Below are 16,260 nucleotides of genomic sequence, written 5' to 3'. Positions count from 1 at the left end.
TTGTGAAAGCCCAATGGGAGCTCCAGGGATAAATGCAAATTTGTATTGGCTTTTAAGACAGACAAAGCCCAGAAGTTCCTTTTAAATCAGAAGATGGAAACGGTGTTTTCTCTTGGGTAATTCTTCCCAGAAGACCTACAAAGTTGCTACATGAGCCACAGCTCGTCTGTCTCTGGGGTTAGCATCTAAAGTCAGAGAATCGCAGAGTCATGGAATAATGGTTTGGGTTGGAAGGAACACTAAACCAATCCACTTCCAACCCCTTCCCATGGGCAGGAGCACCTTCTACTGGACCAGGATGCTCAAAGCCCCATCCAGCCTGGCTTTGAACACCTCCAGGGATGGGGCAGCCACAACTTCTCTGGGAAACCTGGGCCAGGGTTTCCTCACCCTCAAAGGAAAACATTTCTTCCTAAGATCTCATCTCAATCTCCACTCTTCCAGCTTCAAGCCATTCACCCTCGTCCCATCCCTGCACTCGCTCATCAAGAGCCCCTCCCCAGCTTTCCTGGAGCCCCTTTCAGTTCTGGAAGCTGCTCTAAGGTCTCCCTGGAGCCTTCTCTTCTCCAGACTGAGCAACCTCAACTCTCTCAGCCTGGCCTTGGATGGGAGCTGCTCCAGCCCTCCCATCATCTTAGTGACCTCCTCTTGGCTCGCTCTACAGATCCTTGTCCCTCCCATGTTAAGGACTCCAGAACTGAACACAGAGCTTCAGGTGGGGTCTCACCAGAGCTGAACAGAGAGGGAGAAACATTTCCCCCACCCTGCTAATCACCCAGCTTTAGATGCAACCCAGGACATGGGTGGTTTCTGGGCTGCGAGTGCACGTTGCCAGCTCACGTTCAGCTTCTCCTTGTCCAGCACCCCAAGTCCTTCTCCTCAGGGCAGCTCCTAATCAATTCTCCACCCAGCCTGGATTGAAACTGAGGATTGCCCCACTCCAGGTGCAGGACCTTGCACTTGGCCTTGCTGAATCTCACGAGGTTCACACAGATGTAAATTTCAAGCTTTCCAGGTCCACCTGGATGGCAACCACTCATAGAATCATAGAATCACCAGGTTGGAAGAGACCCACTAGATCATCGAGTCCAACCATTCCCATCAATCACTAAACCGTGTCCCTCAGCACCTTGTCCACCCGTCCCTTAAACCCCTCCAGGGAAGGGGACTCAACCCCCTCCCTGGGCAGCCTCTGCCAGGGACCAATCACCCTTTCCATGAAAAATATTTTCCTAATGTTCATCCTATGTTCATGTTCCACCCCATTTTTTTGAGAGCTAAACTTTAAGACTCCATGACTTGACCAAAGTTCTGCAGGCACCCAAAAATCATCTAAAATAGGAATAAAATAGCACCTCCAACAGTACACGTAGACACATACCTATAAATACACGTATATAGACATGTTGGGGTTAAAAAGAACCAGTCGCATCAAGCTGAAAACAATTATGACCCAAATCAGTTGAGAAAAAAAGGAACGTAATCAGAAAAATATGAAGACTAATTGAAAATTGGTGAAGAACATTTTAACTAGATGCTCCAAAAGCCACAAAGCCACAACTGAGAAAGGCAGCCACGCCACTGAAAAGGCAACCTGGCTCAGACGGAAGTTAAGGAGGCTGTAAAAAAAAACAAGGAAAAGGGAACATGAGAAATGGAATAAAGAGAAATGCTCAAGCTGTCAAAGAAAACTTTGGTGTTAGGGTGTGAAGAAAGCTGATATGGGAAGCAAGAGGAGAAATGGAGAAAGCAACAGCTGGTTGGGTTAAGATTATGAGCGATATCTGGTTTTAAGCATATGAATCATAGAATCAAAGATTCACTTGGTTGGAAAAGACCTTTGAGATCATTGAGTCCAACCATACCTGTCCAATACAATACCAGATCTCCAGAGAGACCTTATAGTGGCCTTCCAGTACCTGAAGGGCCTACAAAGATGGGAAGGGACTTTTTCCAAGGGCCTGGAGTGACAGGAGGAGGGGATTGGCTTTAAATTGGAAGGGGAAAGATTTAGATTAGACATTAGGAAGAAATTTTTCATGATGAGGGTGGTGAGACACTGGCCCAGGCTGCCCAGGGAAGTTGTGGACGTCCCATCTTTCCTGGAAGTGTTCAAAGCCAGGTTATACGGGGCCTTGAGCAGCCTGGCCCAGTGAGAACTCACAGGAGAAAATTTCTTCCCAAGATCTGATCTCAATCTCCCCTCTTTCAGCTTAAACCCCTTCCTCCTCATCCTATCCCTTCACTCTCTGACCAAGAGCCCCTCCCCAGTTTTCTTGGAGCCCCTTTCAGTATTGCAAGGTTGCTCTTCTCCAGGCTGAACAACCCCAACTGTCTCAGCCCTTGGATCATCTTAGTTCTGGTGTCAAAATTCAGGAAGGCTGGTGAGAACCTGCTCTGCTTTCACACCCACACTAGAAAATTAGGAGTTCTTCCAGCAGGACACAGAACTTGAGTGACTTCTTCCACCACAGCGAAGGTTAGTGAACTGTAAGTAAGCCAGGAAGCTCCGATTTGTTGTTTAGCGCCACAAAATCAATCCAAGCTTTCAAAGAAAGCCAAGGGTAGGCTAGCAATTAGCTCCACGTTAATTATCTAAGAGAGCGATTAAGCGAAGACAGCGAGTGCAGAGTACCTTTGTTTTTGGAGAGAGGAGAAGACTGAAGACTATCTTGGCAATTATTTTCCACTGTTTGTATCTGCAATCCTTGGGAAAGGAAGGGAGTAAACATCAATAAAAGAGGAGACAACAACAGCAAAGAACATAGAGAGAAGACAGAGAGCAGACAGGCAGAGAACTTCACGAAGAATAGGAGTCAACGGCGCAGAAACCTGCGAACAACATCAAATGAATGTCTTCACCCAACCAAAGCCAACAAATTTCAAGAGAATTCTAAGGGAAATTAAATCCACAACTGATATACCTGGAGGGCCTGGCCAGGGGACACATTCAGAAGAGGATGAAAGGTCTGGAAGGGATTGAAAGGTGAAGGATCTACCTGAGAACAGTGGAAGCTGAAGGACCTGCAGTGAGAAGAGATGAGAGCAGAGCACAACCCAAGTGTCTGGGACAGTGATTGGGGAAGAGCTCTAACAGCGGAGGGGCTAGAAGGAACAAAACGGGTTGTCCAGCTCTACAAAGACCATGGAGATCCATCAGCAGCCATCTCCAAACTAACCAAAGCCTGAGTGACATGAATGGAATGAACACAGCACATGGACCCAAAAGGAGAAGGAGAAAGGGTGGGATTTCTCTTCAGAATTGTGTTAGGTAACACCTAAAAACGTTCAACTAGCACTGCATAATTGTCAGATTTTCAAAGCTTATGGGATGAGAAAATCAACAGCGTCGTACCTGGAGATTTGTCACCACCTTTAGTAAATACATCGGGGTTTGATCTGTTGACCTTCCACACTTTGTGGACATTTAAATGTAAATGGCATCTTCTTGCTTAAAACGAGCTTCTATAGAAAAACTGTTGTCCTTTACGCTGCCCAAACACCTCGTTCTGAGCTATGAAGAAGGAGAAACCCCCTAAGCATGGAAACATCTGGTGGTGTTGACTGGCAGTTGGATGAACATGAGCCAGCAGTGGTCCAGGTGGCCAAGAAGGCCAATGGCATCTTGGCTTGGATCAGACACAGCGTGGCCAGCAGGAGCAGGGAAGGGATTGTGACTCTGGACTCAACACTGGTGAGGCCGCATCTCAAACCTTGGGTTCAGTTTTGGGCCCCTCACTCCAACACGGAGCTGGTTCTCTCTGGCATCAAGGTCCTACAGCAACATAAGAAGGAGATGGAGCTGTTGGAACGGGTCCAGAGGAGGCTACGAAGATGACCTGAGGGCTGGAGCACCTCTCATACGAGGACAGGCTGAAATAGTTGGGTTTGTTCAGCCTGGAGAAGAGAAGGCTCCAAGGAGACCTTATAGTGACCTTCCAGCACGTGAAGGGGCTACAAGAAAGCTGAGGAGGGACTGTTCACAAAGGCTTGTGGTGACAGGACAAGGGGCAAAGGGGATAAACTGGAGAGGGGCAGAGTTAGAGTAGACATAAGGAGGAATTTCTTCACCATGAAGGTGGGGAGGACCTGGAACAGGTTTCCCAGAGAAGTTGTGGCTGCCCCATCCCTGGAGGTGTTCAAGGCCAGGTTGGATGGGGCTTGGGCAGCCTGATCCAGTGGGATCTCCCTACCCATGGCAGGGGGTGGAACTGGATGATCTTGAAGGTCCCTTCCAACCCAAACTATCCTATGATTCCGAATACTTTCCTCGTAAGCCAAACCATGGCGTGTAGAATGCCCCCCTCTCCCCTCAAGGTCAGTCCTCCACCATGAGTCAGAAACTGATTCATTTTCCCGTAACACAGCGAGCTGAACAATCCAAGAATTTTAAGAGTTTCATCAAAAATCCATAAACACTTTTTATTCTCTCCAGACGAAGATTGAACTTGGCGGGACAGAGCACCACAGCGGTGGCCCCAAGTCAAGAAAAATCCTCTTTGGAAGAGTCAAAACATCTCCCAGGAGTAAAATGAAGTAGGTTTGGAAAATGGGCATCCACCTTAAATATAAATTTTGGTAATAAACAAAAAGCTTGTAATTATTCCACATTTAAACCATGTTAAAAACATCCTCCCATCAGGTGAGGAGATATCAGGATGGGACAAACTGGCAACGTGAAGCACACAGGGATTAAGAACTTGCCCAAAGCCACACAACGAGCCTTATCAGAGTCAAAATCAGAACACTGAAGGTCCCTACCCACCACAGAGGGGTTGGAACTGGGTGGGCTTTAAGGTCCTTTCCAAGCCAAACCATTCCATGATTCTATGAAATCCTTGGCTGCCAAAGCTCTGCTCAACTTATTTTTTCTTTAAACTCTTCTCTTCTTTTAATTTGACCTTCACCACAAGAAGAAAAACATGACGTATGAATCTATATTTCCGATAGGCATAAAGTTTTAAGAGATCACAGTAAGCAGGTAGTCCGACGTCTCGAAAAGCGCAGACGAGGAGCCGTCTACTAATTAACACCTACTTCAAGGTCAGTCCCTGTGGGTGAACTGGAACATTAAGCTGTTTGCAAAAACAAGTCTGATTTCAAAGGGTTTCCAGGGATGATGCAACGTCCACCACAAACCCAGACAAACTCTAGTAGCTCGTTATCTCCGCTCTCGTGCCTCTACTCAGCTTTGACCTTCTGCATCTCATCAAGCCTTTGGCTGCTTGCATTAAAAGAGCAGCTGCTATCAGACATCCAGAGAAGCAGAGGTTGCAATCCTCTTCTTCAATAAATTAAAGATATTGAGTACCTCCAGCCTTGTATCATAAATCCTATTTCCCAACCCTAATCCTGATGAAGATTATGAAATCATATCATAGAATGCTTTGGATTGGAAGGGGCCTTTACAGCTTGTCCAGTCCAACCCCCTGCAGGACCAGGGGCATCTTTAACTCATAGAATCATAGAATCCATCCGCTGGAAAAGACCTTTGAGATCATCGAGTCCAACCCTACCTGTCTACTACTGAACCACACCCCTGAGCACCTCATCTACCCGGCTTTTAAACCCCTCCAGGGATGGGGACTCCACCACCTCCCTGGGCAGCCTCTGCCAGGGCCTGAGAACCCTTTCCAAGAAGAAACATTTCCTGATGTCCAACCTGAACCTGCCCTGGTGCAACTTGAAGCCATTGCCTCTCATCCTATCGTTGTCACGTGGGAGAAGAGACCAACCCCCACCTCACTACAACCTCCTTTCAGGCAGTTGTAGACAGTGATGAGGTCTCCCCTCAGCCTCCTTTTCTCCAGGCTAAACAACCCCAGGTCCCACAGCCACTCTTCACGACCCTTATTCTCCAGCCCCTTCCCCAGCTCTGTTCCCTTCTCTGGGCACGCTCCAGCACCTCAACTCAATCACATTCCTCAGATCCCCATCCAACCTGACCATGAAAGCTTCCACAGATGGGAAGCTTCTTCGCTCCCTCCCTGGGCAACCTGGGCCAGCGTTTCGCTACCCCCATCGTAAAAATTCCTTCCTTATATCCAGTCTAAATCCACCCTTTTTTAGTTTGAAACCATTACTCCTTGTCCTGGCACACCAGACCTTGCTAAGATGTCTGTCCCCACCAAAAACATTGTCACATCTTTGTACAACGAACCCATGAAGAGTTCTAGCATTATTAGGACAACCTCTGTATAAAACCTTGATGCTCAATATAGATAAATATTGCATTGGATGAAGGAACACAAGGTTGGAATCCAACGCGTTGGAGGCAAAATGAAATTAGCATTTGCAACGAGTACATTCGTTAACACTCGTGTCGTGGGTCACTTGCAGCTTTTACCTCAACTGTCCTAGTTGGTGTCCTCCAAGGTGCATCAACCTGAGAGGGTCACTATAAAAGTAAAAGGTTGTATTTAAAAAGATCTTATTGGGAAGAGCTTGCCCCAAGCACGTCCTCCTCTCCTCTGATTTGTCAGAGAAGAACATGACATGTTCTGGTTCCTCAGTGGATTTTGGCCATAAGAACACTCTTTCCTTTGGGACGCCCCAAGATCCTCTGGAACTGATTTCACTCCATCCTACCCAGACACTATGAATGTGTCTCTAAAGGGCATCCAATAATATTTTTCTTAGAACCTCAACCTTCCACCCCATCCTTAGTGTATCTGTATCACCAGCCCACCACCCCATTTATCAGCTGACAGCAACTCATAGAATCATAGAATCACCAGGTTGGAAGAGACCCACCGGATCATCGAGTCCAACCATTCCCATCACTCACTAACCCATGTCCCTCAGCACCTCATCCACCTGTCCCTTAAACACCTCCAGGGAAGGTGTTCACTGCTCATTGTTCACCTGCTCAACTCATTGTTCTTCCAAGCTGCTGGGACAACCACATCTGGCAGAAAACACTGAAAACACTGATAAAAAGCAATCAGAAGTGACACATTAAGAGCCGTAGATGACCAGAAGGGCTTCACATCCATGCCATGAGACAACAGAAACACTTCTGCTCTGCAGGAGGAAGACTTCTCCTATTGGGTCTGGAGCAGCAGAAATATTAAAGAAATATTAAATAAGGAGGAAGTGAGCTCATAGGGAACAAAGCAATCTCATATTATTACGATTAAGAAGATGCAGCAGAAAGAGCCACCAAGCCTAACTCCAGCAGAAGTAAACGTGTAAAGATCTTACTGAATACCAAGAGGGATCTGCTGAGGGACATAGTTTAGTGTTTGATAGGAATGGTTGGACTCGATGATCTGGTGGGTCTTTTCTAACCTGGTGATTCTATGATTCTATGATTCTAAGAGATTCCAGATCAACGTGAATATGGGAACTGGATAAGTCTGTCTCCATCTCTCAGCTTGAGAGAGTTGGGGTTGTTCAGCCTGGAGAAGAGAAGGCTCCAGGGAGACCTTAGAGCAACTTCCAGTGCTGAAATGGGCTCCAGGAAAGCTGGGGAGGGGCTCGGTGAGGGAGTGCAGGGATGGGACGAGGGTGAATGGCTGAAAGCTGGAAGAGTGGAGATTGAGATGAGATCTTAGGAAGAAATATTTTCCTTTGAGGGTGAGGACACCCTGGCCCAGGTTGCCCAGAGCAGTGGTGGCTGCACCATCCCTGGAGGTGTTCAAAGCCAGGCTGGATGGGGCTTTGAGCATCCTGGTCCAGTAGAAGGTGCCCCTGCCCATGGCAGGAGGGTTGGAACTGGATGGGCTTTCAGGTCCCTTCCAACCCAACCCATTCCATTATTCTATGAACCAAGCATATTCCAAAGCATGTGAAGAATATTGCTACCACCAAGAAAGAAACCCAAATCTTTCTATGATTCTGTGATCCCATATTCACAGAACTGGAGAAGCCTCTGTCCACCACCAAAGAATAACCATAAAACATAAGTGCACCCAACCAACAACCTTTAAAAAGCTCAAGATCTGGGAAGATTGCACATCAAGTAAACAAGAAATTCATTTTTACTTTCTGTCCTCACTTTTCTTCTCCCCTTATCTCCAAACCACGTCCCCAAACCACCCACTTCTGCTTCATGTTAAGCCTTGATGATTCTTCCCAGGCGCGTGTTGAGAACATAGTTCACACTTCACCGACCACATCCGCATTCCCCGAGATCCGCACGCCGCAAACAAAGCTCCCACCAAACCCAGGCTGAAGCGAAGCCTCCAACTCAAACCTACAACTAATCCCGTTGCGCGACTTTCGGGAGCTACCACCCAGCGTTCAGTGACCTGACCTGAAGTTCACATGTGGTCGGCGCTTCTGATAAACTTGCGCTTTCCAACTGGTTTGTACTGAGGTTTCCAACAGAACTGTAATTTTCCACATCTTCAAAGAGACTTCAGGTCCTGGATGCCCTTCAAAGTCTTTATTGGATTATTTCTACGCTCTCTTATATCATTCCTCCTCTTGAGATGGCAACTGGATTATTTTTTCTACCACCAGGTTTGCAAAAAAAAGTGACAGAAGACTGAAAAGGTACAACCCAAAAGTACTGGAAGCTGCTCTAAGTTCTCCCTGGAGCCTTGTCTTCTCCAGGCTGAACAAGCCCAGCTCTCTCAGCCTGGCCTCACATGGGAAGCGCTCCAGCCCTCAGATCATCTCCATGGCTTCCTCTGGACTCATTCCAACAGATCCACATCCTTCCTGTGCTGAGGAGTCCAGAACTGGACACAGGACCACACACCAACCCCTACTCTACGATTTCTCTCTTCAAGCCACGGGGAGGAATGAGGTCTCCAGCACAATCAGCCAAGAAGGGAGAGAAGCTCTGCTGAAGGCCACCTAATCATTTCCTGGTCATTATCTTCCTTCAGTAGCTTCAACCTCACAGCCAATAAAAAAAACCCTTAGTGAGGGCATTAAAAAGCATGTGCTAGGCACAGGACTCCGGAGTGACACCACCTCCCTCTAAGGTCTTCTTTAATCCCCCTCAAATACAAGACTTGTTCTCCAGCCCCCTCACCAGCTTCGTTGCTCTTCTCTGGACTCGCTCCAGAGCCTCAACACCCTTCTTGTGGTGAGGAGCCAGAACTGAACACAGGATTCGAGGTGCGGTGTCACCAGTGCCGAGTCCAGAGGGAGAAGAACCTCCCTGGACAAAGCAATTGCTAAGATTCACCAGCAAAAGCCGTACTTGATGCATTTCTTTAAGCTCTTCTAAGCTCTGTCGCCATTTAGAATCATGGAATGGTTTGGGTTGGAAGGGACCTTAAAGATTATCCAGTTCAAAGCCCCCTGCCATGGGCAGGGACACCTCCCAATTAACCAAATCAACTATTACTGCAGCTACAAAATAGAATCATAGGTGGGTTGTCTTAGAAGGAACCTTAAAGATCTTTAACACTTTACTCCTTGCTTCTTTAGCTTTCACTACACGTCACAAATGTTGAGCCCAAGCCCACTTCAAAAAGTGCAGGGCACTTAAATGATGTCTATTTAAGTTCCACAGTTTGGTTTCCACATCGTCCTTCATCAAGAAAAGAAGGGGAACATCAAGATCTTCCATCTGGAAAAGCTCACACCCAAATCCTTTCCACGCTCCCCTGGCTGCATCTCCACCTCTCCTGCTCCTTCTGGGTTCAAAGTTTGACCCGGTTTGGAGGAACTGAAGGACCCAAAGAGCCCAGAGGTTCTCAGGAGAAGAGGAACGGGCTTGTCCTAACGTGGATCCCATTGCTATGTTGTTAATTACATGGAGCCCGTTTTCTCTTGAGATTACATGCTGCGACGCTGCCGTTGCAACCTCTGAAGTCTCTCCAAAAGCTTCTTTCGCTGTCGCTAGCTTCGCACTCTTGGTCGAGTCCCAAGCTGTGGAAATTTGGGTTGTGTTTGATCAAAGCCCTCCTCGTGTTCCGTGCAAATTTCGACACTTGTGGTCGCTGGGTTCCCTGGCCAAGCTCGAGCCGTCGCCTTTCAACACCCATCGCTCCCGGCTTCTTTCAAGGGGTGATTAGGCACGGCTCTCAAACGAAGCTGGTATTTAAGACGTTGTTTGAAGGCCTGGGACAGGCTTTTACATAATAACCATGAGTTTGTTTAATTAGGTTCTACAAAATGTTTCAATTTGAGATCAAACCGTTCAACTTTTTATTCCCCTTCTCAGAGATGCACTCGACCTTGAAGGAACTATGAAAACTGAAACAATTACGGAAGCAAATGAGCTCACAGAGAACCACTTCGTACACTTCAAACCCCCCAATATCCCTGCATCTCCATGTATTGGGGCTCCTCAACAAAGCACGGCTCCTGTCTACAAGAACAAAGCCTTTGTTAACAAAGTTGGACCACCATCACCTCATCCTGCCAGCAGCCCGGAGACCAAATCGAACCCGTACAGAGCCGTTGAGGCTCTGGAACGAGTCCAGAGAAGAGCAACAAAGCTGGTGAGGGGGCTGGAGAGCAGGTCTTATGAGGAGCGACTGAGAGAGCTGGGGGTGTTTAGCCTGGAGAAGAGGAGGCTGAGGGGAGACCTCATTGCTCTCTCCAACTCCCTGAGAGGAGGTTGTGGAGAGGAGGGAGCTGGGCTCTTCTCCCAGGGGACAGGGGACAGGACGAGAGGGAATGGCCTCAAGCTCCGCCAGGGGAGGTTTAGGCTGGACATTAGGCAAAAATTCTTCACAGAAAGGGTCCTTGGGCAGTGGCAGAGGCTGCCCAGGGAGGGGGTTGAGTCCCCTTCCCTGGAGGGGTTTAAGGGACGGGTGGACAAGGTGCTGAGGGACATGTTTTAGCGATTGATGGAAATGGTTGGACTCGATGATCCAGTGGGTCTTTTGCAACCTGGTAATTCTATGATTCTATGATTCTATGATATTGAGATGAGATCTTAGGAAAAAATGTTCTCCTGAGAGGGTGGCGAGGCCCTGGCCCAGGTTGCCCAGAAAAGAGGATGATGCCCCATCCCTGGAGGGGTTCAAGGCCAGGTTGGATGGGAATTTGAGCAGCCTGGTCCAGTGGGTGGTGTCCCTGCCCATGGCAGGAGGGTTGGAACTGGATGATCTTTAAGGTGCCTTCCAACCCAAACCATTCCACGACTCTATGATTCCATGACTAAAAACAAACACTTCTGTTCAAAGTACTTTTCTCTCCCCATAGCATCTTCTTCTGGACTGAGGTTCTACCAATGGACACAGGAATAAAACACGCTCAGGATAAAGGAACTCCTATATTGGTCTCCAACTCGCACGGAGAAACCTGCCCCAAGGTCCAAAGTCAACAATCCCAGTTCACTACAATATTACTGGGATTATTCTTACCCTACCAGCTTTCCAGGACCAGATCAAGCAATGTTAGCGTTGTCTTATCATCCTGTGAAGACAACAAAACCAGGTTGTAGACCCACAGCTGAACTTCTGAAGCACCACGTATGCACGAGTCTAAGGCGCTCCAGAAATTACTGCAAACTTTCTGTTCAGAGTCTTGAAGGGATAAATTATTCCGCCACATTCCTTGAAGATGCACAAGGAGCACCCATGAGATCAAACAGAAGCTACTGAAGACGAGAAAATAAAGCTGCTCTCCATATGCACGAAGAAAGAGCCGTCTATAAATAGCAAAGTAGGAAGTTAAGTCGTCTTTAGGAACATAATTCATATGAAGTTGGGTTTGTTCCCAACTTCAGAAGTGAGAAATAGGAGGAGGAATAAAAAATATATTGCAATCTGATGTAGATGTTTGGACGGCAGCTTTCATATCTTCACTTTCCCAGAAGCTGCTTCACGTGAGAGCGAGTTACGGCTCCAGAACCCTGCAGAAACACAAGCTGGAGAGCACCAGAGTGCTCCCCCCATCACGCACAAACGGATACGCTCGCAGAGCTTGTTGACTTCATTAATGTCCACGTTGCCCAAGGAGGCCATGGAGGCCCCATCCTTCCAAACACTCAAGGTCAGATTGGATGGGGCTCTGAGCAACCTGAGATAAAGATGTCCTTGCTCCTCCAAGATGGTTGGACTCGATGATCTCTGAAGGTCCGTTCCAACCCAAATCATTCTATAATTCTATGATTTTACCCAGGTCTGTTTCCAGCCACGTTAAAAACCAACAGACTAAGAGCTGCAAACCCTGAGATGCAGCAGGGTGTGACTCCATCCTTCTCCTCGGCACCGTGCACCTGCACAGGCTCCCTACTGCAGTGCTTGCACCCAGGAAAACCCCAGCTGGAATTTCAAAGACCAGGAGACTCCAGAATCCAGCGGCTCTGCCTCCAGGCTCCTCCTAGGAGATCTTGGGACCTCAGCACAATAAAACCCATCACTCCCATCCACTAAACACTTCCCAAATCCTTAAATTTCTCCTCCTTCCCTTCCCCTCAAAGCTTCTCAAGACTTCTGTGATATTTCAATTTCCGACTGGAGACCTCCAGGCTCCCACCTTGGGAGCAACGTTGAGGCTCTGCATCTTCTGACAACCACAATGGGACCCTTGGAGTCTCCCACGCAGGTTCCTGTAAACACCTCCCTATTACGACAGCATTTCTGGGTTTTTTAAGTGAGAAAAACCCACTGGGGAAACGCAAAGACTTTCATCTTGGGCAAGAAGATCAAAATGAGACCTTCATTCCTGGGTTCAGTTTTGGGCCCCTCACTCCAAGAAGAACATTGAGGGGCTCTACAGAGTCCAGAGTAGGGAACAGAGCTGGGGAAGGGACTGGAGACCAAGGTTTATGAGAAATGGCTGAGGGACCTGGGGGTGTTTAGCCTGGAGAAAAGGAGGATGATGAGGGGAGACCTCATCACTGTCTACAACTGCCTGAAAGGAGGTTGGAGTGAGGTGGGTGTTGGTCTCTTCTCCCCAGTGACAGGCGATAGGACAAGAGGAAATGGCCTCAAGTTGCTCCAGGGCAGGTTCAGATTGGACATCAGGAAAAACACCTTCACAGAAAGGGCTCTGAGGCCCTGGCAGAAGCTGCCCAGGGAGGTGGTGGAGTCCCCATCCCCAGTTTAAAAGCCGGGTAGATGAGGTGCTCACAGACGTGGTTTAGTAGTGGACAGGTACGGTTTGACCTCAGGACCTCAAAGGTCTTTTCCAACCTAATGATTCCATGATTCTATGATTCCGTGCCCCTGGCCATGGTCAGCGAAGAGCAACTTCTCCCCAGCTGCGCCACTTCTGCCGAGAACGCCTGGCAATTCCCCAGTGGAACACATGTGGATAACACGTCCCGAAGTTAATTAGCTAATTTTGACCTTGTTTGGGATTAACGAGGTTAACAGCAGAAGCCCAAAGGAAAATGTCAACAAGCACGTCCTTCTTCGAGGGGGGCGAGGGCTTGGAATGACTGCACTGCTCTCCTGACATGTGTCAGGGTTTACGCTGTTGGTTTTGGCTCTTCAAAGGAGGGAAATTAAACGAATGGCTTCTTCTTTAATTCCTTTGGAATCCTAAAAAGGATAAACACTGAGCAACAAGCCTGCAGAAGGACGTCAAGGACTTTTCTCTGGCCACACAATTTTTGTGAAAGCTGTTTTAAGGTCCTAAACTCACTCCAATAGAATCCCCACAGCTGTCATCACCCACACTCTAGGTTCTCTATAAATGTTCAAGCCTCCAGTCCCCTTCAGCAGGACTCTAAGGTCATGGACATTGCAGGTTAGGAAACAAAGAGCAGTTGCTGTTCCCTCCAAAGCATCAAGTCAAGTTGTTCGGTCTCATCCTCCTTATGGTCCCACCACCTTCAGTGGTGCTCTGCTCGTTCAAGTCCATTTTCAGCCCTTTGGGCCAAACTCTAGATGACATCTTGAAGCAGTTCGGAAGCTCCTGAGCTGGGATGATCCTCTACGAACACACTCAGAGATCATGGCATGGTGGATGGCGGCACTGATGGATGAGAAGCTCAACGTGAGGCGTGAATGTGCACTCACGGCCCAGAATCTCAAGCCACGTCCTGGGCTGCAACCAAAGGAGCGTGGCCAGCAGGGCAAGGGAGAGGATTGTCTCTATTCTACTTTCATGAGAACCCACCTGGAGTCCTGTGTCCAGTTCTGGAGGCCTCAGCACAGGAATCACAGAATCATAGAATCACCAGGTTGGAAAAGACCCACCGGATCATCGAGTCCAACCATTCCCATCAATCACTAACCCATGTCCCTCAGCGCCTCGTCCACCCGTCCCTTAAACCCCTCCAGGGAAGGCAACTCAAACCCCTCCCTGGGCAGCCTCGGACAGGGACCAATCACCATTTCCGTGAAAATTTGTTTCCTAATGTCCAGCCTGAACCTCCCCTGGTGGAGCTTGAGGCCATTCCCTCTCGTCCTGTCCCCTGTCCCTTGGGAGAAGAGCCCAGCTCCCTCCTCTCCACAACCTCCTCTCAGGGAGTTGCAGAGAGCAATGAGGTCTCCCCTCAGCCTCCTCTTCTCCAGGATAAACACCCCCAGCTCTCTCAGACGCTCCTCTTCTTCTCCAGCTCCTTCCCCACCTTCGTTGCTCTTCTCTGGACTCGCTCCAGAGCCTCAACATCCTTCTTGTGGGGAGGGGCCCAGAACTGACCCCAGGATTCGAGGAGCGGTCTCACCAGGGCCGAGTCCAGAGGGAGAAGAACCTCCCTGGACCTGCTGGCCACGCCGCTTCTGATCCAAGCCAAGATGCCCTTGGCCTTCTTGGCCCCCTGGGCCACTGCTGGCTCATGGTCAGTCGCTGCCAACCAACACCCCCAGGTCCTTCTCCTCCAGGCACTTTCCAGCCAGACTTCTCCTAGTCTGGAGCTGCTCAGGGTTGTTGTGCCCCAAGTGCAGGACCCGGCATTTGGCCTTGTTAAACCTCATGCCGTTGGTCTCAGCCCATGGATCCAGCCTGTTCAGATCCCTTTGGAGCCTCCCGACCCTCCAGCAGATCCAGCTTCCACCCAGCTTAGTGTCATCCCCAAACTTGCTAAGGGTGCACTCAATGTTTCTGCAGTGACCACTAGCAGCTGCCTGGTCGCACTTCAAGAAGGTTATAGCTCATAATTTAGGTGCCAAGGCAGTCAAATCTTGCTACACGACTGTGATAGGAAATTTTAAAGGTATAATTGCAAGAAAGTGCTGAAAGACTGGGGAGGGAGAGGTTAAAATTCCCAGGAAAGCAGGAGATGAAGTTGCTTTGGTTGCTCAGAGAAGTTGTGGCTGCCCCTTCCTTGGAAGTTGTGAAGGCCAGGTTGGATGAGGCTTTGAGCAGCGTGGTCTAGTGGGAGGTGTCCTTGCCCATCACAGAGGTGTTAGAACTGGATGACCTTTAAGGTCCCTTCCAACTCAAACCACTCCATGATTCTTTCCAAGCCGGAGGCAAAAGGTCAGAGCTAGAAAAACTCATCAGAACCAGTAGGGTGTGAGACACAAGGTGCAGTAACCAACCTTTCTTGGGCCACGTTTCCAAGAGAAACACAGTGACAGCAGCGATGGTTTTCATTTCGAACACAGATACCTTTGTTGGAAGCCAAGAGAGATACAGACGCTGCGGTTTGGCAAGAGCTTCCTATAAACATACGGCAGCGCTTCCTGCTCTCTTTATTTTCCTTCGCTCCGTCGTGGTTTCTTCTGTTCTGGCCTCTTTCCTACAGTCTTTTCTTGACCTTTCCCTTCCCAAACAGAAACTCCCCATTTCCCCGTCTGCCACCTCTCCTCGTCAAATCCCACCGGGAACACAGAAGCCAAGAAGGATTGAGAAGTTTTACCTAGAAATGTTCGTAGTTACAGAAGGGAAGATTGGAAGTCGGTTCATGCCCCATGGAGAAGCTCCTGTACCAGGTCGCTTATTGCAATTTAGACTTTTAATAGACATCAAAACTGGGAAACATGGAAAGTTATGCAATAGGAGCAACTATAAAAACCAGGAACAGACATCGGCTCCTAAAAAAGAACATGAGGCAGCCAAGTGGTGTCTCCGTAGCTACTCCAGCTCAACATCCACCACCTCCCCCTCCATCTCAGCATTTCCCATGTGTTGCTTCATCTGAAACTCAATCAAACAAGGGCGAGCGGTGGGGTTTGCACCTGGGACACAGCAACCCTGGTTGTCCAGACCTGAGGGAGTGGCAGGAAGGTGGGTCAGCGGGGTTTAGGTTGGATATTAGGAGAAGGTTCTTCACCCAGAGGGTGGTGGAGCACTGGAGCAGCTCCCCAGAGAAGCAGTCAAGGCATGAAGCCTGATAAGAAGCTTTTGGCCTTCAGACCCATGGTGTGAATACTGGGCTTGTCCTGTGCAGGGACAGGAGTTGGACTTGATGATTCCTGTGGGTCCCTTCAAGTCAGGACATTCTATGAA

The 16,260-nt window shown here is 48.6% G+C and overlaps 1 protein-coding gene across 7 annotated transcripts in view; it reads right to left on the bottom strand.

The window, feature by feature from the left end:
* Positions 1–16,260, bottom strand: part of EXOC6B (exocyst complex component 6B) — a 304,572-nt gene that overhangs the window by 200,659 nt on the left and 87,653 nt on the right. For 4 of the 7 annotated variants that reach the window (XR_011337398.1, XM_069856623.1, XM_069856625.1 and 1 more), the window contains exon 7: positions 2,636–2,707. The exons of the other annotated variants lie outside the window; for them this stretch is intronic. Coding sequence is in view for 3 of the 4 variants with exons in the window: in XM_069856623.1 (XP_069712724.1) it covers positions 2,636–2,707 (72 nt within the window). In the remaining variant the exon portion in view is untranslated. The remainder of the gene's footprint in view (positions 1–2,635; positions 2,708–16,260) is intronic. 7 annotated transcript variants of the gene reach the window in all.

Source organism: Phaenicophaeus curvirostris, chromosome 4 (genome assembly GCF_032191515.1).
Source record: "Phaenicophaeus curvirostris isolate KB17595 chromosome 4, BPBGC_Pcur_1.0, whole genome shotgun sequence".
In the NCBI taxonomy this organism is placed as follows: Eukaryota; Metazoa; Chordata; class Aves; order Cuculiformes; family Cuculidae; genus Phaenicophaeus; species Phaenicophaeus curvirostris.
Note: the sequence above shows the minus strand (reverse complement) of the source record. Positions and strands in the feature narration are given on the sequence as shown.